The sequence below is a fragment of the Bos indicus genome, chromosome 24, assembly GCF_029378745.1.
Source record: "Bos indicus isolate NIAB-ARS_2022 breed Sahiwal x Tharparkar chromosome 24, NIAB-ARS_B.indTharparkar_mat_pri_1.0, whole genome shotgun sequence".
Lineage (NCBI taxonomy): Eukaryota > Metazoa > Chordata > Mammalia > Artiodactyla > Bovidae > Bos > Bos indicus.
In genome coordinates this window covers 37,531,811-37,554,864 of record NC_091783.1, presented here as the reverse complement: position 1 = coordinate 37,554,864, position 23,054 = coordinate 37,531,811, and the positions used below count along the sequence as shown (strand labels likewise).

The 23,054-nt window shown below is 45.4% G+C and overlaps 1 protein-coding gene across 5 annotated transcripts in view; it reads left to right on the top strand.

The window, feature by feature from the left end:
* Positions 1–23,054, top strand: part of LPIN2 (lipin 2) — a 76,337-nt gene that overhangs the window by 12,375 nt on the left and 40,908 nt on the right. For 2 of the 5 annotated variants that reach the window (XM_070778870.1, XM_070778871.1), the window contains exon 1: positions 9,831–10,529. The exons of 2 other annotated variants lie outside the window; for them this stretch is intronic. In XM_070778870.1, coding sequence (XP_070634971.1) covers positions 10,443–10,529 — 87 coding nt within the window. In that variant the 5' untranslated portion in view covers positions 9,831–10,442. Of the gene's footprint in view, positions 1–9,830; positions 10,530–23,054 lie in introns of those variants that run through there. One more of the 5 variants, XM_019986693.2, reaches the window with a different exon arrangement.

Here is a 23,054-nt window from a genome sequence, read left to right as displayed (position 1 = left end):
GCTGTCCTGGGATGAGAACAGCCCCCAGTGCCCACTGAGGGGGGACTGGTGGGTGGTGATCATTGGTGGACATTATTCAAAATGAAAAACACTGACGTTTAAATAACAGATGCGTATGTTATTAATAAGATCTAAAATTTACCCGTAAGCTTTAATTACCTCAAGTGCTTAGTTTTGTACTCCCATTACAAGTGGCTGATAAGGAATCTGTTTATACTCCTGCAAACAGTGTGTCTGTGAAGGAATGTGAGGAAGAGCGGGTGCAGTCCAGGGGCAGTATCTGCATGTCGGGGACTCTGTCATTCTCACACATTTGGGAACACTTCATCCTTTTAAAGTTGCTTTCAGTCTTGAAATACATCTCTTCATGCTCATTGGTGGAAGATCTTTACCCTTCAAGGTAGGTTAGGTTTATGAAAAGAACCAGAAGGCATTCGGAGCAAACCTGGTGGATGAGGCGAGAGAGAGAAGTGAATCACAGCTGCTTTTGTACTGCTGAAGAGTTGTGACTGCATAGTAGTGACACTGGCTTTTATCCTGTGTAACACCTAAATTTAAAGAAGAAAAAATTAATAACGTGCTGGACAGTGGTACAAAAATAGGATTGGTTTACTGTGTACCCCTCAGTAGTGATTAAAGGAGAGTATTCTCATTAAGTAGTTAGGTCACGTGTCAGGGTGACTAAGCGGTTTTACACCAAAACTTGGAAGAAGGCAATACATGGGGAAGATGTCTTCCCGTCGCTTGGGGAGGCCAATCTAGGGTGGATGGGGGTGCAGGGGGGGTGAGGGGTGCAGGTATGGGAGTAGCTGGATCTAGCCTTTTTACCTGAAGACCTTTGCCTACACTTCTCGGGCTCTTCTGACCCAGGTCAGCCCTAATTTGGCTCTTTGGGGCTGGAATCTCTTGAGTTAAGACTCACATACTATTTGCACAAATTGGCTGAAGGGTAGACCTTACTTGGGTGGGCCTCAGGGAGCGGGAAGTGGTTTGGGAAGCTAAAATGAGAGCTAAGAAGAGCTATTGACTGAAGTGGGAGTTAAGTCATAGGTCACTTGTTTACTTTGCTGTGTCCCTCAGTGAACAGTGGGCTCCTTGACAGCAGGGGTCCTATCCTGATATCACCTGTTAGGCTCCTGCATGACCCAGGTCTTTTCAATACAGATCTTCCTCCACTTAAGAATAGGGTTACATCCTGATGAACTCATCCTAAGTTGAAAACATCCTAAATCGAAAATACATTTAATATACCCCTCGCCTGCCGTGCATCACAGCCCAGCCTACCTTAAACGTGCTCAGAACACCTCCATTAGCCTAGAGTTGGGCAGGACCAACTCACAGAACCTGTCCTGTCATGAAGTGCTGACTGTCTCCTGTGACGGATTGCTGTCCTCAAAGTGAGGAACAGAATGGTGTTCTGGGTGCAGGATGGCTGTAAGTGTGTCGCCATTGGCCCTCGCGACGGGGCGGCTGGCTGGGAGCCGGGCCGCCTCTGCCCAGCACGGGAGAGGATCGCAGAGCGGGCAGATCCCTAGCCTGGGAAAAGATCAAAATTCAGAATGCAAAGTAAGGTTTCTGCTGAATGCATATTGCTCTCGCACCATTATAAAGCTGAAAAGTCGTAAGTTGAACCATTGTGAAGTTAAAAATTCACAAGCCAAACCATTATAGGTTGTGGACAGTCTGTATATTGTTTCTTAATGAAGGAAGAAGACTAGTACTTGTTGAGTACCTCGTAGTTTCCATGTGCTGCTGTTGCTGAACCAAGCTTAGGTCCGCTCACCCTCTCACAGTAAAGTCTATCTCCTGACACCAGGTTGTGCTGAAGGAAAGGGCAGTGTTTATTCAGGGCGCCAAGCAGGGAGTCCAGGGCAGCTCGTGCTCAAAACACCTGAACTCCCCGTGGCTTTCGGTAAAGCATCTTTAAAGGCAAGGAGAGGGAAGGGTGTCCCAGCTGGTGCACTGTTCTCTGATTGGCTGATGGTGTGGTGACAGCATGGTTAACATTGTCAGTCCTTAGGCTCCAGTAGGTCTGGGGGCTGTCTGCTCATGGGCCTCAAGTGGTTAATTTCTTCCATTTGGTAGAGGTTTTAGCATCTGTGAAACAAGTCAGGAAATGTTGTGTTGAAACATCAGATACTGTTATCTAGGCACTTCACAGAGGAGCTGCAGCAGAGGATATGGGGAGGGGGGTCTGTCCCTGGAAGGCCCTACAGGGTCCTGCTCAGTTACACAGGACTCTGAACTCCTTGAACTCTGGACAGAGTCCTCCCTGGTGAACACTGCTGTGACCCCAGCTCTGTGGAGGGGAGGGGTCGTGTGGGGCTCCGGTCAGACTGAAGCTCAGGATGGTTACGTGTCAGGGAACTCGGGAAGTGGTAGAGCCATCATTTAAGACTGCCTAAATTCAGAGCCCAAGCTGTGTGCCTAACCAGAACCAGTGCATAAATACAGGGCCACGTGCGATCTAGATAAACCATGGCTCTCAACTGGAAGGATTTTGCTCCCAGGGGACACTTGGATACGGGGGATACATGTTTGGTTGTCTTGGCTGGGAAGATGGCCACAGACATCATGTGGTGAGTTGGGGGGCGGCGGGAGGGCAGGTAAGAGATGCTGCTCCCTCTACACACTGGTGAGGTTTTCCTGCATCTGCAACGCTTTTCTGTTTGGTTTTTTGAAAATGGCCATCAATAAGTATGAAGTGGTATTTCTTTGTGGTTTTGTTTGCATTTCTTTAATGATTAACCATGGTAAGCATCTTTCATGTACTTAACTGGCCATTTGTGTATCTTCAGAGAGATACTTGTGCATGTCTTTTGCTGATACTTTGATAGGGTTGCCTTTATGTTGTTGAGTTGTACAAAAGTTCTTTCCATATTGTGGACATGAAACTGTTACTAGATATGTGATTTGCAGGTATTTTCTCCCATTCTGTAGTTTGTCATTTCCCTTTCTTGATAAGGTCCTTTGATGCAGGGGAAAAAAGTTTTAAATTTTGATGGAATGCAATTTATCTTTCATTACTCATGTTATTGGTATTATATCTAAGAATCATTGAGTTTCATGGTTTTACCTCCTATACTTAGGTCTTTGATCTGTTTTGAGCTAGTTATTCTGTAAGAAGTGTCTTACACAATAGGTCTTCTGTATATGTGAATTAGACACCTACAGTGTGGTTACACAGACAGGCTCTGGAGCTGGGGTTGTCTCTACACCATGTGTTGAAGAGACTGTTCTTTCCCCTTTGAATAGAATTGGCACCCTTGTCAAAAGCAATTGGCCTTGGATGTTTGGGTGTGTTTCTGGATGCTGGCTTCTGTTCTGTTGGTCTGTGTGTTTATCTTTATGCCAGTACCACATCATGTTGATTACTGTGGCTTTATGACAAGATTTGGAAGATTACTGTGGCTTTATAACAAGATTTGGAATCGGGAACTTTGTTGTTCTTCTTCAAGGTTGTTTTGGCCCCTTGCAATTCTATGTCAATTTGAGGATAGACTTTGTATTTCAGCAAAAAAAAGGTCTGTTGGGGTTTTGATAAGATTGATTTGAATCTATAGGTGGCTTTGGGTAGTATTGACATCTCAGCAGTGTTAAGTCTTTGTAGCCATGAACGCGAGGCTGTTTAGTCACTTTAAATTCTATTTACTTATTCTATTTACTTTAGTCACTTTAGATTTCTTTTAGCAATGTTTTGTGATTTTAAATATGTAAATATTCACCTCCTTGGCTACATTTATTCCTAGATATCTTATTCTTTTAGATTTATTTTATTTGAGATTTTAAAAATACCTAGCACATCAAATTTGAATTCCAAATTGTGTTATGTCCTAGAAGTTACTATGGAGACATCTTGAGGTTTCAGTAAGTGGATTGGGGTTTGAACCTGGATTTGGCACTTAAAAAAAATTAGCTCCCTCTGAGCCTCTATTTCTTCATCTGTAAAGTACAAGGATAAAGCAAACCTATCTACACAGAAGTTGTATAGATCAGAGATAATGGTTGCAAAGGACTAGCTCCAGAGTGTAACTCAGAGTTAAAAATACTAGAGAAAGAATGCTGGGTTGCCAGTATTGTGTTTTCTCGTATGGTTTCAAAGTCAATACTGATGTATTACACAGTTTGTCATGAATGTTTAGCTTATATTCCCTTTATTTGCTGATTTCTTTTCACATCCAGAAGTTTTGTGATTAAAATATACATTAAAAGCATTAGTAAAATTATTTTGTTGCAAAGGCTAGTGATTTTTACACAAAGTAAATATCCTCTTCCTTAGAGAGTCTCATGAAGTGTGTTGCGTCTGTAAGAGAAACAGATTGTAACAAAACGTCAGGCTCGTTTGTTTTGGTAGTTGCTGTATACTTATAGGAGGGGTACTTTTCTTCTAACGTTGCTGCTTTCAGATGCCTCTGTGCTTTCTTGGATCCTACCTGTGCCCAGACATTGCAGGGTTTAATTTTAGATACGTTAGCATTTAACCTCTCAGTAGCAAAGCTGACATAAGGCTTTACCTTCAGTGAAGGGTGCACCTGCTCCTGCCATCTTGAAACTGAGTTCTGTGTGTGATATAACTGGGTACCAGTACTGCAATTTTTAACTTTTTTTTTTTAATTCATCTTAGGGGAGCTTTCTATTGAAGTAGGCAGATCCAACCTCTGAAAGACAATAATCTCAGAATTCTGATTTTTTATTTTATTTTAAATTTCACTGGTTAAATAAAATCTGGTAACAGACTTAAATGTAGCATTAGAATGTTCCAACTGAAAGTGAATTCTTCAAGTTATTCTCATAGCAATGCATTTTAAGCCTTGTTTGCCGTTCATTTCCCGAAGAACACAAATGAACCTGCATGCAAGAAGAGATCCTGTGTGTTCTCATGGGGACACAGGGCTGATGGGAATGCAGTCAGGCTGAGAAACATGGAAGTTTGAAAAAGAAACAGCGGAAGAGCAGGCTGACCACAGAAACCAAGCGGGTTTTCCAGACTCCATTGGAAGCCCATTTGAGCCTGCAGAGCATCTGTCCTGTGGGGTGACTCTGATCAGCACTCGTGAGGCTTCTTGATTAAAATGATAATCCCAGCGGCTTGGGTGGTATTTTCTTTAAGCCTGCTAATATAGCAGTAAGCAAGTTGTGAATTAAACACCGACAATACAGTTAAGAGCAGAGACTCTGAAGTCAGACAGGCGCTCATGTACGTCTGGCTTCTCCGTGTAAGACGTGACCGGGTTCTTGCTCTTGGCGACGGTTTGGCCTGTGTGCACTGTCTCTTGAAATCCTCGTGTACTTATTATTTGTATGAATTTTACGTGTGATAGCATTTTTACTTTCCCCCCAAGAAACTGCAGATCCAGGTGATTACTGCTGAGTTCCTAGCTTCTGAGTACTTACTCATCACTATGGTAGCAGCTCATTTATCTAGATGGAAGACTTCAGGAAGGAGAGTACCAGCTAATCACCAGTATTTTTAAAGCAAAGAATATTGTAAGTAATTTTTTGAAGGAGGTGAAATCGCAGCAACAAAAATAATTAAAACAGCTGTCACCAGTTTTTCTCAAGTGGTCCGGAAGATCTTCAGTGAGAAACGTTGTACAGAACCAGAGGAATGTGAACCTGACTGACACCGGCCGCTACAGGATACTGATCTCAGTTTGTGACATTTTCTGCTGTCCTTCTCTGGATTGTGTTAATGATACTGTTGGCCCTTGCTCATTGTTAGTTCCCCGGGTGAGCGCTAAGCCATCCCGCGTGGCGCAGCATGGCGACACCAGCCTGTGCCCCACCCCCACCCCCACCCCCAGCGGCACCTGCCGCGATGGCTGTGTGCTCCTGCCAGGTGTGAGGTTATAGCAGAGAATTGGTTACTAAAAGGTTAAAGCACCACACTTTTTAAAGGATGTACAGTTTTTTGAATTTGATAATTCGACAGGGATTTCTAGAGTGTGAGCGAAATGGGGAGACATAGCCGTCATACAGAAGCTTGCTTATTATTCTTAGGGGTTGGCCCCTGCATGTCACCATGGGGGCAGGACCATTGCAAACTACTATTCATAGCGTGAAAGGGGAGACTAGAAAGACAAACATTTAAACGGGAACAGTTGCGAGTAACGGGACACACACACATACCTGCAAGTGAGGCAGCTGCCCTGGGGTTTCCCGTTTGGCTTTATTTTCGTGAAAGTGTCATCCAGGATGTCGGACACAAGTCAGGCCATGGTTCTTCTGACCTTTTGTTGGGCTGTTTAAGCTTTACTCTTAACGGTCACACACTTGACTCCTGTAGACAAGTAGCATTCTGGTCTCAAAATATTGGTTGAAAGTTTGACTTAGAAACATGAGTGTCAGAGTATGAGAGCTCAGAAGTGGTTTAGTCTCAAATGCCTTAAACTGGGATATTCACTGAGGACATTCTAGGCCATTTGTTCAGTAACTGTGGTACCTCAGTTCCTGAAATTGGTAGAAGAAAACTTTGACCAGTTAGCCTTAAAAAAAAAAAAAAAATTGACGTTTCAAAGTAGACTATAAAAAATGTTGAATTTTAAATGTAAGATGTACGTCATCAAGATTATTGTTGGGAGAGTTGATTTAAGCTGGGTGTTCTGCCCTCAGGAGACCCTTCTGTTTTTTTCACCTCTGTTCTAAAAAGACCTGCTTATGTTCGACTGTTCGTTCATTCACAGCTCAGGTGAAAACTGCCACTAGCTAATGCTGTTTAGAGTTTGGTGGTTGGGTGTGTGAGGACACGATGAGACCCTGGAACTTGAGTAGACTGGATGGCCATTCTCCAACAAATGGCTGAGCTAGGAAAGTTTGGAAAACCTCAGAGTAGTATCAAGATTTTCTCCTGTCTTTGAAGAAAGTGTTATCAGTCCCTTTTGGATTGTTTTCATAGGCAAACGTTGATCATAAGTAATTCCAAATATGGAAAGAAAATGTCTTAGGCTTTAGTGTAGTCTGTGGTCCTTTCATGCTTCAATCTCTGCCATGAGGGGCCTTGAAAATGCGGCAGTGTGCCAGAGTTACTCCCTTCAGTGTAGGGTAATTATGGTGGAGATCACAAATTCTTTGTAACTGAGGCTTAAAAAGATATTTTTATCATACATTTTACTAATGAAAACTTTTAAAAAGGTTTTCTCACCTCTTCATTGGTTGGTTGGTGTTTAATTGCTAAGTGTGATCTCATGGACTGTAGCCCACCAGGCTCCTCTGTCCAGGGGATTTTCCAGGCAAGAATACTGGAGTGGGTTGCCATTTCCTTCTCCAGGGGTCTTCCCCACCCAGGGATCGAACCCACGTCTGCATTGGGAGACAGATTCTTTACCACTGAGCGGCCAGGGAAGTCCTCTTCATTGGTAATTCAATATGTTGCTATTCCACATTATGACCACTTGGGGGAGTAGATTGCGTATCAATATTTTCATGTTTTGCATTAAAAACAGACTATAAGTTGTGGCATAAACATATTTCTGTTTAACCACTTAGCAAATTTCATGTTAGGATATTTTAAATTCTTAGATTTTGTTAAGTTCTTGATACCTGATCCCATACTTATATGGGATTAGTAGAGCGACTTCCCTTTCACTCTTTACTTTCCTGCATTGGAGAAGGAAATGGCAACCCACTCCAGTGTTCTTGCCTGGAGAATCCCAGGGACGGGGGAGCCTGGTGGGCTTCTGTCTATGGGGTCGCACAGAGCCGGACACGACTGAAGCGACTTAGCAGCAGCAGCAGTGAAAAAAAATAAAGAAGGTATATATTTTACATGCGTCATCAGCTGTGGAATCTGAATAAGATTCTGACTCTCCTGACCAGCATTTTAGTTTTATGTCCCTATGCTAGATTTCAAGAAGTTTTTTTTTTTTTTTTTTCTTGAAAGATTTAAGTCTTAGAAAAAAAAGACTTCCAACTATCCTTTTTAAAAAAAAAAATATTATTGAAGATGCTAGGCAATAATAAAAAGTAGTTTTTCTCAATGCTCAACCATTTATTCTTATCTTAGCCTGTAGAGAAAAAAGTCAGTAGTATTTTTCTTTGAAAATAGTCATAGAGATGATTAAGAATGGTGGGTTGTGATTTCCAGCTTTTTATTGACTCAAGTCTGAAAAGCGCCACCACTGAGTCAGGGAACTGTTAGGTCCCAGCCTGGGGTCAGGTGGCGTCTGGGCACAGCAGGGGGCAGCAGAGGCGTGTGCCCTTTGAGGGGAGTCGGTGTTGGGAGGTTGAGCTCGCCTTCCGTCTGGGTCCGTGGTCCCTGCTCCTTGAGTCAGAGCCTCTGTGAGTCATGGGTCCAGACCTCACGGTGACGACAGCACCCAGGCTCCCCGGAAGCCCGGGTGGCTGGCCTGGGGCTGGCTCGTTGTGTAAGAGGCGGTGACATCAAGGCTGTGGACAGCCTCTGCCGGCCTGGCTCAGGCCTCCTTCCCTGTCTCTCTGTGACCCTTCCCCCAGCACTTCTGCCCGGGGCCTCAACCTGGCATCACAAACAAAAGCACTGACCAGAAATCAGTGCCGACCGGGTGGGTGGCCTTGGGCGAATTGCCTAACCTCTCCGGGCCTCAGTTTCCTCACCTGTAAAATGGATCACGTTTTCCCACCAGTGTGTTTTCTTGTCTTCTCTAGCTTGTTTGCCCTGCTTTCCTCTCTTCCCCTCCTCATCTTCCTAGTGGCTTCTCTGGACCCTCCTTTCTCATCTCTCCTCACTTCCCTGCTCCTGACCTCCCACTTCTCCTTCTGTTTTTTCCCAAGGGCAGCACCCCAGGGTGGGTTCTTTTTTACCATCTGATGTTGAGGATCTGGGCCTGCCAGCGGTACGTGGAGGAAGGAAGAGGCTTACGTTTTTATGCATTGTGTAATAGACTCCTAAAATCACTTCTTTTTTCAAGTGGAGGTGGTTTGTGTGCATGAAGTGTATGGCCTTGGATCACAAGCACCTGGGGCTGCACATGAATGAATGGTGGGCTCGGCAGCAGGCAGTGCGACATGTTGAATACAGGATACGTTTTCCTATTTCTAATTCTGGTTAAATTTTAAAATTTTGCCATTTAACATTTTTGTTTGTGTATCTTGGCAGGTCTGTTGCTATAGTCAACATTACCAACATTACCCACCCTTGGTCAAACATTTGGAAATTTTGTGTTTGATGTTTAGAGATAGAGAAAAAGTTGAATAACATGAACGTTATTAAATATCTGACGATCAGTTAGTGTGATGAGAACTCCTGTCACCTTCAACTCTTCATTATAGATTCCTTTCTGCCCTTGTTCTCAAGGTTGTCTCAGGATCCCAGAGTTGTGCTCCAGTAGAAATATTAATATAATGGGAACCACATGTGGCATTTCATAACTTCTAGTAACATTAAAAGGTAAAAAGAGAAACGTAGGTAAAATTAATTTTAAAATACGTTATTTAACTCAGTATATACAGAACATTTTCACATCAAGTAACCTTACATAAACCTTACTTCGCATTCTGCCTTTCTTCTGTGTATTTTATGCTCACAGCACATCTCAGTTGGCACTGGCCACATTTTTAAACATATCCATGAGAATAACGCCTATTTGTAACATATATCACAGTCCTATACACTGGCTTGCAAATATGGTATATTTCAATTTAAAAACTAACGTGTTTTGTCTGTGTGTAAGTGTGTTTTAGGTTTTTTAGAAAAATTCACTTGAAGTTTCTATATACTGACTTACTAAGAGCTGAAAAGGAAATGCCAGGATGTTTGAACTGTCCTACTCTTGAAGTTAAATTATTATTATTATTATTATTATTATTATGTGTGTGCATGCTATTGCATTAATATAACTAATGTACGTTAGTGTACAGTAACATTGTTATAATTTGTTCATTATTTACAGTGCTGAGTAGGCTAGCTCCCGTTCAGAACTGTGAAAATATACTGGGTCATTCCAGTATGACAGAGTAAAACATTCAGTGACTGAGTTCTAAACAGCATATATCTCCTGTCTTTGTTGCTTAGAAAACATGTGAACTTTCCCCTTGCATGATTAATTTATTGAAGATGACTTTTCTGTATGTGTGGTTACTTTTATTTCTGGAAGTGAGGATGTGATTGATCTGGGGAATCATTAACTCAATCCGTGTCCCATGTGATGGAAGGGCAGTGAGGCCCCTGTGCCCGGGCAGGACTTGGTACCTATCAGTGTAAACACCGGGCACAGCCCGTCCCATGCCTCTGCTTATCTCCTCCAGAGGGATGGGGCTGAGGCGTTTTCAGCAAATCTTACTGGTAAAGTCATGCCTGTAGTGCCTTTTTTTTTTAAGAGCCGTTTCCTTTCAGTTTTAACCATATTACTGTGTCGGCGAACAGTCTGCCCTCAGTTTGTCAGCAAAACTGCTTTCTGTTTTGATAACTTAGAAGCGTGCCTTCATCTCTGAAACCCATGCTGCTGATGAACTAGTTCAGTTTTAAGATGTTTTACTTAGATGAAGACAGTGAAGATGAGGAGGAGAAGGTTCCTGAAGGTGTGTACCATGGAAAGGCCCCTGCTGGCATCCTGGTGAGTGACACCCTCCAGCACGCCGCCCATCCCCTCCCACCCCCCAACACCAACCTGGAACCTGCTGCGAGAAGGGGCGGGGCAGGGCACCCACCAGGGAAAGCAGTGATGCCTTTCTTTGGAGGATGTAGCATCAGAATGAGTTTCATACCAAGAATCTGAACTGAGTTGTAGTCAACAGAAATCTTTGCCTGCCTGCTCTCCCTCACTCACTCTACACCATCTTTCTACCCTTCTCTATTTATTATTTAACGAATAATAATTTTATGCCTAGAAAAAAATGAAACTGCTGCTGTAAACTGGGAATTTTTTTGAAACTAGGTTTCACATGCAGTGTATCTGGTTTCACATTCTCTTTGCATCTGTGTAGTAGTTGAGGAATAAAAATCGTTGAGGAGCTTTACGCTTTTTTTTCTTTCACTCTTTCAGACTTTAGCCATAAAAGTGATCTTTTTCTATGGGTTTGTCTGTCTTGTAGTTTTTTGGTCCTAGTCAAATTTGTTTTGAAAACATGTTTTGCAACTAGCATCTTATTCTATCTGTGACAGAGGAGCAGCAGGAGTCCCTTTCTTCTGTGACTGCAAACAAAAAGTTCGTAATATTGAAATATGTGGGGGAAACGTAAATTGTCTGAGTTTTTTAATCTAAAGTTTCCTCTCTTCTTATGGAAAAAAAAACAGGTCACATAAAGTATAAGTTTTAGAAGTCTGCATTAAGGAAACAGATGAATTAAGGACAACATAATTTAACTTTACCTATGGAACCTTTTGCTGTAAAAATAATTTGAAGTAAGTGTGATGAGGTAAAGGTAGTTTTTGGAAAATTGAGGGTGTACATTTTTATGAAAACATGTAAAATAAAGCAAAAATTACAGTTTCTAAAATCCGTGGCTCGTAATCAGACTGATTTTAAAGTTGTACAGATTTTTGTCACCTTTAAAATGTTGTGCTTTTCTGTGCTTTTTGCTTGTGGACCTATTGGTAGATGTGTACTCACTGGGGGTCTCGGCAACTGATGGGGCGGGGCGTGGTCTGACTGGGAATGGAAGTCCAGCCTCAGAGAGAGGTCATTTACTTGTGAAATTTCAATCTAATGAATTCCATGGACAGAGGACCCTGATGGCCTACTGTCCACGGTGTCGCAAAGAGTTAGACACGACTGAGCGACTAACACACACATGAGTGTATACGGATTCCTGCACGTCTGCTGCCGAGGTCGGAGGGAGGACGGTGAACACGCTGACGGTGATTTAGTTTAGGAAGAGTTCTTTCAACGAGGAGCGCCCACGCACACACCTCTTCTCACAGGAAGTAGTTCCGGTGCTTGCGGCTGCCGCGTCTGCCAGAACGCGGGAGGTGGGTGTCGGGGCTGCGCTGACCAAGTGTCTTTCCATGTTAATACTGGAACATTGAAGTCCCGGGGGTCACCTCCCGGCCCCAAGAGACACTTGAGTTTTCTGAGTGGCTTGTGCTGGGGACACGGGATTTGCTATCTGCTTGTTGAGCTGCATGGATTGTACAGGAGACTTTGGAACCTGGGTGTCGGGGGCGAGGGCCCAGGAGAATCTCAGGCAGGGTCCAGGCCCTCGGTGACCCGGACGCTCCTCGCTGGTCAGGTGCCGTCCGGGCACACCTCCTCTTGGAGGGTGAAAGTCTCCATCATAAAGGAGGTGACTTTGCATGTTTGGAATATAGATGTAAAAATTTCATAATTTTAAAAACCATGAAGAAACGTCTGTGCTTTGTTAGAAATTGGGAATTTTTTTTAAAATCTCATATTTCTGTAATTTTTAAACAGATGAAGATATTTTCCTTTATTTGGTAAGGAAAAGGCCAAGTTGTTTCATATTCAAATAACCTTGAAGTTCCAAAATTATATGCTAGCCTTATTTTCCCCCACTTATTTTAAATTACTTTGATTTGCATTTTTTAAATTAGGGCAGAATGTACTCCCAAGTGGTGCTAGTGGTAAAGAGGAGCCATGAGAGACGTCTGGGTCAGGAAGATCCCCTGGAGGAGGGCACAGCAACCCACTCCAGTATTCTTGCCTGGAGAATCCCATGGACAGAGGAGCTTGGCAGGATACAGTCTGTGGGGTCTGAAAGAGTCAGACATGACTGAAGTGACTTAGCACGCAAGCATGTACTGCAAGAATTCTTAGCCAAACATGTAATCCTAAGAAGTGCTTCTAGAACTGAGTCCTGTGGGTTAGAGCTGGAAGGGGCCATGGACGTATTTGGCCATTCTTACTAGAAATGAAAGCTCGTCAGAGGTTCTGAGAAGAAGGAAGCCCACCTCAGGGCAGTGCAGCCCTTTCCTGGCTCCTCAGTGCTCTTTATCAAAGGGCCTGGTTGAGTCCAAAAAGCTTTTCAGATAGAATTTTGTATGTTTATATTATTTACAGTAAGGTGCAGTAACATAAACAAGCAGCAACGTAAACAGAGGTGGGAGACAGCAAGTCACCCCGTAGGCGGGGCTTGTACTTTGCACGAGTTGGGTGAAGACGAGACAGCACCACCCCACCTTGCATCTGACATCACTCCTGGCTGCCCAGAATCCTGGAACCACCCTGCTGAATGGGGCCAAAACCAAACACTGCCCTCGGGGTAGGGGGAAGGACGGTGGTCACAACACTAATTAATTAGTTGAGTAGAATTTCTTTTCCTCACAGAAATGTGATGTTACTAGTTATGCAATTTGGGGGAGCACACTCCCCAAGAGTTTTTGTTTTCACGACTTGATTGCCTCAGTCCTGACACAGATGAGCTCAGGAATTTAGGGGCGAGGTAGCTCTCAGAGGCTGTGGCCAGAAGTATGTGTAGGCTGTGTGAAGGTTATTTATTATCCATTTTTGTATTTATGCCCCCATCTGTTTTTCAATAGGAGAGGCTTGGGGGTGGCTCACAGGTACTGTTGTCCAGGGCACGACTGAACCCCTAACTTAAAACAATCCTCTTCATTCAGCAAATATTTATTGTGCCACACTGAATCTTCTAGGTGTTCACAAGTTTGTTGGCCATTACTAATGTGTCTGAATTGTTTGCTGCTCTGAGTTTGCAGGTAACACAGCTAGACAGATTTCCTCCAGATGGTTACCTCATTTGGTTTGCCTGATGCTCGGTCCTGTGAGCCGATCTGTTCTCACTGGCCTGGGTGAGCACAGGACTGCAGGTCTGGTCGGAATCCCATCACGTGTCTCAGCCAGGTGTTGGGCCAGTCTAGAGGAATGGGACACAGCTCCCTGAAGGGATCTGAATGAAAACCTTAGCTTTCTTGGCAACATGCTTATCTTTGTCTATAGTTTGTGTTTTATACTCATGTCTTAGGTAGTACACATTGAAAACCAACCCTGTTCTACTAAAGAAAATATTAAACCCCAATTCTAGTCATTCTTGCATACGTTATCATTGAAAGTAGGGAAATTTTTTGTTGTTGATGCTGTTTTGCCACTTGTTCTAAACATATATATTTCCTTTTTTTGTTGTTGTTTCTTCTTTGAAGCCTGTTGCCTAACCTAGAACCATTGTCTGAGGCTCTCGCTTTGCTTAACTTAGGACATTTGTCTCAGTTGCTCTCTTGTGTCTGACTCTTTGCGGCCCCATGGACTGTAGCCTGCGAGGCTCCTCTGTCCATGGGATTCTCCCGGCAAGAATACTAGAGTGGGTTACCATACCCTCCTCCAGGGGGTCTTCCTGACCTTCGGGTTGAATTAGCATCTCCTGTGTCTCCTGCATTGACAGGCGGATTCTTTACCAGTTCACCATCTGGGAAGCCCCAAATTTAGGACATTTAGGGAAGGTATTTTTCAATACCTTGGGAATTGGGTGGAAATATTGTTGGATGTCAGTTCAGGTGTGCGATGACATCACCCTAGAACTCAGTGTGCCCTTGGCGTAGCATCTTGGCTGCAGCCCCATCTCTGTAGAAAAGACCTTCTCCAGTGCCTGAAGCGGCCCCCAGGAGAGCTGGGGGGTGGGAGTGGGGGGCCGTATTATCTCTGGTGTCGCTCACTGTCTGGAACTCGTCTGAACTCTGTGATCTGCAAGTAGCCAGACTGAGTTCAGGCAGGTCAAGGGGGCAGTGGCTGAGATCGTAAAAAGCCCTTGTCATCTTTCTTTCGTGTTCCAAGAAAGAATGAAGGCATGACCACTACAGACACTCAGTCCGAAGACTGAGATGATGTTGGGAAAGTCCTTCCTCCAGGGACGTGAGGCAGGACTGATGCACCCCTGGGCGTGCCCCTCCTGGGGCTCTGACTCCCCTGCTTGCGGTCAGCAGACACAGCTTGGCAAGCTGCCGTTTGGCTCGCTTGTCCCCGTCACCCGGGGTGGTCTGGCCATCGGGATTCTTCAGGGCTCCTTGGTGATTCCGAGTCTGATGGCCACCAGAGCCCCTGCTGAGCCCTAAGTGTGGAATACAGATTTCCCGGAGAGACAGAATCGGAATTGAGGGGGCAGTGGAGCCCAGGAATTGTTTTGTGTTCAAAACTGCAGGCTTGAGTCAGGTTTTCCCGCTGAAGGTCTTTTCTGTTGGAGGATCCAGCGCAAAGTTGGGTTTAGTTGTCACGTCTATCGTTTTCCGGTCACTGTCGCCCTTGGTCTTTCCTTTCCTGACCTTAGTTCCTCCAGGGATACTGATCAGGGACTTCGTGGAGCTCCCCTCAGTCAGAGTGTGTCTGGTGGCATCTCCTAATTGGCTGGAGCGCATGTGTTTTGGCAGAAAGAGCACAGCCATCATACGAGGTCCCTGGTGTTGGTGGTTTTGTTCCTGTCGAGTTTCCCCACTTCATTGAGGTCCCTACTTCATGAAGGCGGCATCTGCTGGGCTTCTCTGCTGTCAAGTCACTGTTTCCTTTGGTGATGAGTGTGAATCATGAGGAAGATAGTTTGAGAGCATGCAGACACCTTGTTTAATGTCCATTGTCTCCACGGGGTCTGTGGTGTGCTCGTGGTGGTCTTTTATTCCCCTCATTTTCTATTTTTTCATTGGAATTTCTCTTTAAGAGAAATCTGTCCCTCCTTCCTACTTTTGAATTTTTATCAGTGTGGCCGCGAGAATACTCTGCAGGTTATATAACCCTTCAGATTTTGTTGCTCAGGTTGTTCTGGGTGCTTTTTCGCTTTGGCTCCTGTATTCCCTTAACACACCCCTACAGCTGTGATTTTGAGCCCACGATTCCTACTTTCTGGCACCACGAGCTGCCCTGACCCTGGTCCTTGTACTGAAGGGTGGTATTTAGCAACCAGGATCTGGGCTCTCGTTTGCTTGTTGCTTCTCGTGTCCTGGGTTCTGGATCGCAGAGAGAGCGAGGATGTTAAACACATGTTCTGGCCCAGGCATAAGCATGTCTATATTTGTGCCTCTCCATGGAGACTTCTGAAGCCTGTCCAAGGGTTGGTGTTAGCCTTCTTTCTAGGAAGCTGTATTTTTAGAAGCCTCCCAGGTGTGATGATGACTCAGACTCCAGGATACGAATCTGTGGGTGCATACGGACCCGAAGGCTCTTGTGGCTTCGCGTACTTGCCAGTGATAGACGGTCTTCATCTGGGTAAATCGTCATTTCCCATCCTGGCTTAGTCGTCCCTTCTTCTTACTCTGAAAAGAGTTTTTATGCCACTCTTAGCCCTTATAACTAAGGGATCTCAACCTCCTAGGAGTGGACATGCCAGGTTCTTGAAGTGGAGTAGAAATAGGTCTGGTTTCACAGCTCATGTTCTTAACAGAACTTTATCGGAGAACCTGAGCACACCTGCGGGAAATGTGTGTTAATAAACACACAGACCATGCAAACACATGGCAGTTGCCCTAAATTTCACTAAAGCCAGATTTGTCCTAATCCTTGGTTTTCTTTTCCATAAGGCAGTCTGCATCCTTTTTCTAAAGTGCAGCTTGCTTTCTAAAGCAGGTATTGACTCTGTCAGACTTCATGAGGATAAACCCTTCAGGGCGGGGTTGTTGACGATGTTTGGGTTGTGGACTTCAGGCCTCCACATGCTTGCCAGATTAGTAGCTGTGAAATCAGTGAAGTGGCTGCAGTGAGTGACCTTCAAATCTCGCTGGGGTTGTTCATCTGCCTTGTTTCCCCCTGAACTTAACCAGGTACCTTGTGATGCAAGCAGAGTGCCTTTCGACTCGGATAGTGATGCTTTGGGACAGGTTGAAAATGTGAACTTGCTTTATCTGTGATATTAACTAGGCTTCTGTGAAGCCATGAGAGGGAGACAAATTAAGTTTAACGTGCTGTTCTCTAGACCTTCAAATTCCAAGAAAATGTTCATTTGTTCCCATCTCACAGCTGTAATTGCATGTGCAAAAGATTCCTGATGCTACTTCCTGACTTCTAGGTCAGTGAGTAAATGGAAAGAACTTCAGATAGTCAGGTGTTTGAAAGGAAATTGTGTCCTGCCAACATCTGGACTAAAGTGATGGTCATCACTGAGAATGCCACATATGGTTTATAAAGAAACTTGCTGAGGTTGTGTGTCTTTCGTATGTGAAAGCGAGCCAGACAGTTTTCCTGCTTCATTTTCAGTTGCTTATAGTTATCAATGATGACCACCAAAACAGGTTAGCCACAAAGTTTTTTTCCTTAGCCAGGAAATTTTAGGGTGAGAATATGTTACTTAAACATAGATTTACAATCATAATGTAATCAAATCTTTAAAGCCTCCTAATAAAAAGCTTTAACATTTTTCAATAGCATGGGCAGAACTGTGACCTTCTGAAAGCACTTGTGAAGTTCCTTCTCGTGCATAGCTCTGAACATTAGGTACACTTGGCGTTGCGCTTAGGAGCTTGTGGCCCCAGGATACAGGAGCCTGGGCACCTGAGGCAGACATGCCTGAGCTGTTGTCTCTGTCGCTGTGTCATGGTTTGACTTCAGGTATGTTGGCTATTTTTTCTGAGCCCCATGTCTTGCTAGTAGAACGCATGTAACACTACCTGACCTACCCATGGGAGTTCAGCGAGAGGAGGTGTGTGAAGTGGCGTTTGGAAGGGTAAATGTCAGTGCGCCTCCCCTTCACCCGATCACTTCCCCATGGCCAACATGAGGAAGAACACTGAATTGTAGCTTATGTTATGTGTAGTTTCTCAAGGATGTGTGTAGTTCAGAATGTTAGGGCACGAACAAATGAAGAATGTGAATTTTCACCAGTGTAAGTGAATTTAAGTAACTCACACATATGAATGAAAATCCTAACTCATGAAACGGTTAAATTATTACCACTTTGTAAAATAATTTATGGAGGGATTTTATTAGCAGACTCCCCTGGGTGCACCAAAGGTATCTTTAAAACAATACCACTTCTAAGTATTTACCCAAGGGAAGCGAAACTTTGTCCACACCAAAGCCTGTTCACAGTTCTAGTAGCTTCATTTGTTCGTAGTCTCCCCAAACTGGAAACAACCCAAAGTTTCTCAGTTGGTGGATGGATAAACAAACTTTAAGACATTCTTACAGTGGGATACTACTCAACAACAGCAAAGAATGAACTGCTGATACCTGCAAGAATATTAGTCAGTCTCAATACATGATGCTAAGTGGAAGAAGCTGTAGTCTGAAGGGCATGTACTCAATGGCTCCATCCCTGAAACATTCTGGAAAAGCCAAGATTATAGGGACAAAGAACAGGTCAGTGGTTGGCTTGGGGTAGGGTAAAAGGATGGGCTGCAAAAGGGCCTGGGGGCATTTGAGGCAGCAGTGTAGTTCCGTGTCTTGATTTTCTTGATTGTAGTGACTTTTTCATGGTTGCATGGTTAAAATTGTATACTCTGAAAGGGTTAATTTTACTCCTTGCAAAGTACATCTCACTTTTTAAATCTATTTTGAATAGTTCAAAGTACAGCTATATTTCATAGCAGAGTTGGCATAAACATTTAGCTATTTTTCATGTATTGATAGGTATAACCATTACACAAGGGTTGACTAATATCTTTCATGATTAATTATAAACAGAATCTTAAACTCAGCACATAATGATTGTACTTCCACGCTTCTCTCTCAACTCTGGTGACATTCTGATCTCTCACCTCAGGTACAGGTAGATGAGAGCTGGCCATATTTTACCTGTGACAGGAAGAGTGAGAACTAGTTGCCAGAAAGCTTCGTTGCTTTGCGGTTTGAGGAGTAAAGGGAAAAGCGGGAAAAGAGAGATGCAGGAATGAGAAGCGTTCAGTTTCTAGAGCTGCTGGTTTGAAGCACGTTTGGTCAGAGGGGAGGTGTGAAGGTTGAGGAAAGTCCTCGGGGCCTCCTTGTCCTCCTGTGCTGCTTGCCACTAATTTTGTTACGTGACGTCTAAGGATAGGTGTCAGATTGAGCCTGTAGTTCCCCTTCTGTGTGCTCAGTCGCTCAGTGGTGTTTGACTCTGCGACCCCATGGACTAGCCCGCCAGGCTCCTCTGTCCATGGGATTCTCGAGGCAAGAACACTGGAGTAGGTTGCCACTTCCTTCTCCAGGGGGTCTTAGCTCCCCTTGCTCTGTTGGCAGTTTTCTTGAAGGAAATGAATGCCCCGGGTACATTGCTGAGCCTCAGGAAAGTGAAACTGCTGTGACCAGCCGTGTACCGTGACGGCTGCACCTTGTGGTGTTGGGCGCTTTCCTGTAAATGGTCTGTCTGCTAGAAAACGACGAGCTAAGTGTGTCCTTTGTCACCTGCTTTCTGTGACCGTCTTGCCCAGCGCTTGACTTCCCCCCAGGCTGTGGGCTGGGTGCTCTGTGCCGGGACCTGCAGACCTGCACGGATGTGCTTTGTTCTCATGGGGTTATTTTTAGATTCACCCCGTCGGAGGCGGGTGTCATTCTTAACTGTCACCCACACAGACTAGATTCCTGCGGGCTTTTTCTCTGAGAGCTTCAGCAGCATCGGGAGAAAAGTGTTGATTTCTAAATCTGAGCATGGCTCATGGAACGATGGGTTGGCCTCCACTGTTGGCATTTTTAAAGAATATATGCATGTGTTAAATACACAGTTACAAATACCCAGTGTCTTCCCTGCCTCTCTGGTTTCTCTTGTTAGTTGCAGCACGTGGTGTGTGCTCCTCCTCCCTCTCTGCTGTTCTGGTCACCAGACCTCACCATCATCCGTCCATCGCTCCATCCATTCCTTGACCCAAAAATACTTATTAAGGACCTCCTGCCGTGAGCCACCGTGCCACGATCTGGGGCAGTGGTGAAGTGGCAACACTTCTCTTGGTCAGAGCTGAGGGTCTGAAGGTGGGCTGGACAGTGAGCTCGTGGGCAGGGCTTGCCGGCCGTGAGGGGAGAGGCAGGTGCCCTGGACCCACCTGGCCTCACGCCGCCTCCTGCCTCCTTCCTGACCATTCTCATCCAGCTCGTTTGTTTCTTCTTTCCCCTGTGCTCTAGGTGTTCACATTCTCTTGTAGACAGGCTTTAGCTGTCCCCATTTCCTTCTCATCCAAGAAGCCTAAAACATCCTTGCTCCTCAAATAAAATACTAGATCAACAGCCAGAGTAGTTGATGGATTGAGAAGAAAATTGGTGTTGGATTTTGAAAGGTTGCCTAGAAAGTTGTTGGGCTGCTGATGAGGGTCGAGGGTGGGGAATTGATGGGTTTTGAATATGAAATAGATGACACTTAGATCCTTCCTTTAGTTGTCCCTTTAAAAAGCTGGAGCGAACAGTTGATATAACGAAGGCCTCCCCTCAGAAAAGAGCATGTATTGCTATGGTGGCAGAGTGTCTTCCCCTATCTGAACCTTACTCAGCCCAAGATAATCTTCATCTACTTGGTAGATAGTGAGTGTGGTGAACTCATAGAGAAGTGAGCGCAGCGAGCAGAAATCTGTGCTTCCAATCTTCCTTAAAGAAAGTGTGTTGTGACAGGTTCAAAACCCCGATTTATCAACTAAGCAGCCTTGGTGGCTAAGCTTAAGCAGTTTCCTGTCCTATCATTTAAAAAAAAAAGTCTGAGTTGTTCAGTAGAAACTTTCACTGGGTTACACTGGGGATGTTTTCTTGCTAATTTTCTTCCCAGGGTGTTTTCTGGGGGCAGAGGGAGATGATAGAGGGCTCAGGGTGGCTTTATCAAGTCAGCGTCGGTGCCAGCCTGTCCGTATGTAAGTCTTTTGTGGACGGACATTGGAAATGGACTCTGAACAAGTCAAGGAAACAAAGAAGACTGTGACCATTGGTCATTCAGAGAGATGATGGAAGGGCAGGCAGGAGCCAAGGCTGTGGACCCCTGTGTCATAATCTGGTGGCCCCCGGGGTCAGTGCTCAGGGGGCTCACCCTGCCATTGCTGGTGGCTTGGCTATCTGTTAAGCCCAGTTTGAGTCAAGTGTCTCCCCAGCGCGTCAGCCAGCTGATGCCAACCAAGGCCTGGGTCCCTCATTACAGGATGAGAGATGAGAGTGTTGTGATGCCCGAGCCCTGTTGTATTACCTTCTGAGCTCACCACTGCATCGTGTATCTGTTCAATTCCAAAAGAGAATACTGATTGGAAAATTCTATCTTCTGACATATCCTGAAGGCTGATTTGAGTAGTGTGTGGTGAATTGTGATTAGGGACTGAACCCCTAGGAAAGCAATCTGCCCAGGCCTGGTTTTTTATACATGACTTTTGATAGAGCCACAGCTGCTAGTCCTAGACTTCCAAGTCCTATAAGATGATCAGGTCAGCTGTTTGTTCACTGAAGTGTATGCAGTTCAGAGTTTGTGGAGTCTGGATCCAACCTCGAGGTGATAGGTGTGCCTGGAGGACAGTACAGACTGTAGCCCAGAGCAGCCTGGTTTCCTGAGCACACCTCATCGGGTTGGGAGGAGAAAGTGCCTGCCATGGGTACTGGAAGTCCCTAGAAGTCACAGGTCCTTAGGGGCCCACTTCCGGTTTTATGTCTGCACTGGGACTTAGGAGTCTTGCATTCTGTCCTCCATAACTTGAGTCTGTTGCAGACAGTCCAAGGACCACTCCTTGGACTGGTCCTTGGGAAGCCCCAAGCTGCAGTGTGGTCCTTGGAGACATGAAGCTGGGACCTGGCTGCCTTCAGATAGTGAAAATGATGGGGTTGCTCCTTTTTAGAAAAACAGCTGATAGGCTCATAATCTACAGGAAATTGACTAGAACCCCCAAAGAATACTGGGGCCCAAAGAATACCACACCCTTCCTAAATCTGGGTCCCTCCAGAAGGACCCTTCCACATCCAGACACCAGGCTCAGGAAGAGTCCAGAACCCTGTCTTCTAGCACCTGAGGGGCTCAGTGTCCATGGAGTCCTTTCAATGAAGCTGATTTGGGAAGCAGCAAGAGTAGGCGTGGCTTTTTTTATCAGAGAGACTGCCCTGCATGGAGCTCTGCTTGCCTTACCTGGCTCATTTTCATAATCAGTTATGAAATTTTGCTTAAAATTCAGGAAAATTTTGCATTTTCAAAAACTGCTCAGTGTGATTTTCACATACGCAAAATTTTGAGCCAATGTAATAAGTAAAATTCTTGAAGTTCAACCTTGCTAGGAAGATCCCCACCAAGTCCGTCCTTTCTGCTTCCCTCTAAGTTGGTTTGTTCACTCACTTAAACAGTATTGGCTGAATCCCAGCGAGGTGCCAGATGTGTTTCTAGCCCTGCCTGGAGTTGGTGGCGTGCTCCTCCCCGACAGCTGCCCTGCCTGCACGTCTGCCTGGGGTCCGTCGCTGGTCCCGCTGCCTCTCTGCCTCCTCTGTGTCTCCTCTCCTCAAATGGGCCATGGGAGCTTCTGAGGGGTCTCTGCCTCTACGTCATCCTCCCCACCCACGCATTGATCCTGGCCGGCCCATGCCCAAGGGCGGGTCTGAGGCCTTGCATCACCTCCCCTTCGCCTCAGGCTCTCCACACCCTCCCAGTCACTGTCCCCGGGAACCCCCCTTGCTTGGCCTGGTAAACCCCAATGACATTTTCACCCCAAAAACAAGTACGTTCTGCCTCTTGAAGCCTTTCCTTACTCTCCCCTGCAGGTTTTCTTTCTTCCTTATCTAATCTTCCTCAGTCACCAGGACCGCGTGATCACAAGGTCTTCTGTAAATGAAGACGGTGTTTATGCTGCTGTCTCTTGCTGGACCCAGGATTCTGGGGGAAGAGCACAGGACTTCTGCCACAAGGTCTCACTCTGGTGCCTGGCATGAAGCCGGTCTTGGTTTTGTCCAGCTGTATGAAAGTCTTCCCAGACACAGCCCGGGATGGTGGCCGTTTCGCCGGCAAATTACAAGTCCTCTGTCGTGTTGCCCTTGAAGGAGTCACTCATCCTGCGTTGATGGTTCTTAGCCTGTGAGGGACCTCCCCGCACGAGGCTCTCGTGGCCCCCCTTTTCCGTCCTAACGGAGTCGTCTGGACCGCTCAGTGTGTGCAGGCACTCTGCCGGGGACCCTGGGTTTTGGTCTGTGGACTTGCACATGGGGCCTCGTGGTCCTGGTGGGGGGTGTGGAGGAGCCCCCTGCCCTTCGGGGCCCTGGCCCTGTGCTCTGGACGGGATGCTGGGGGCCGTGCGTAGTGGGGGATGCTTAGGTGTCCTTTCCTCATGGATTTGGGGTTCCAGG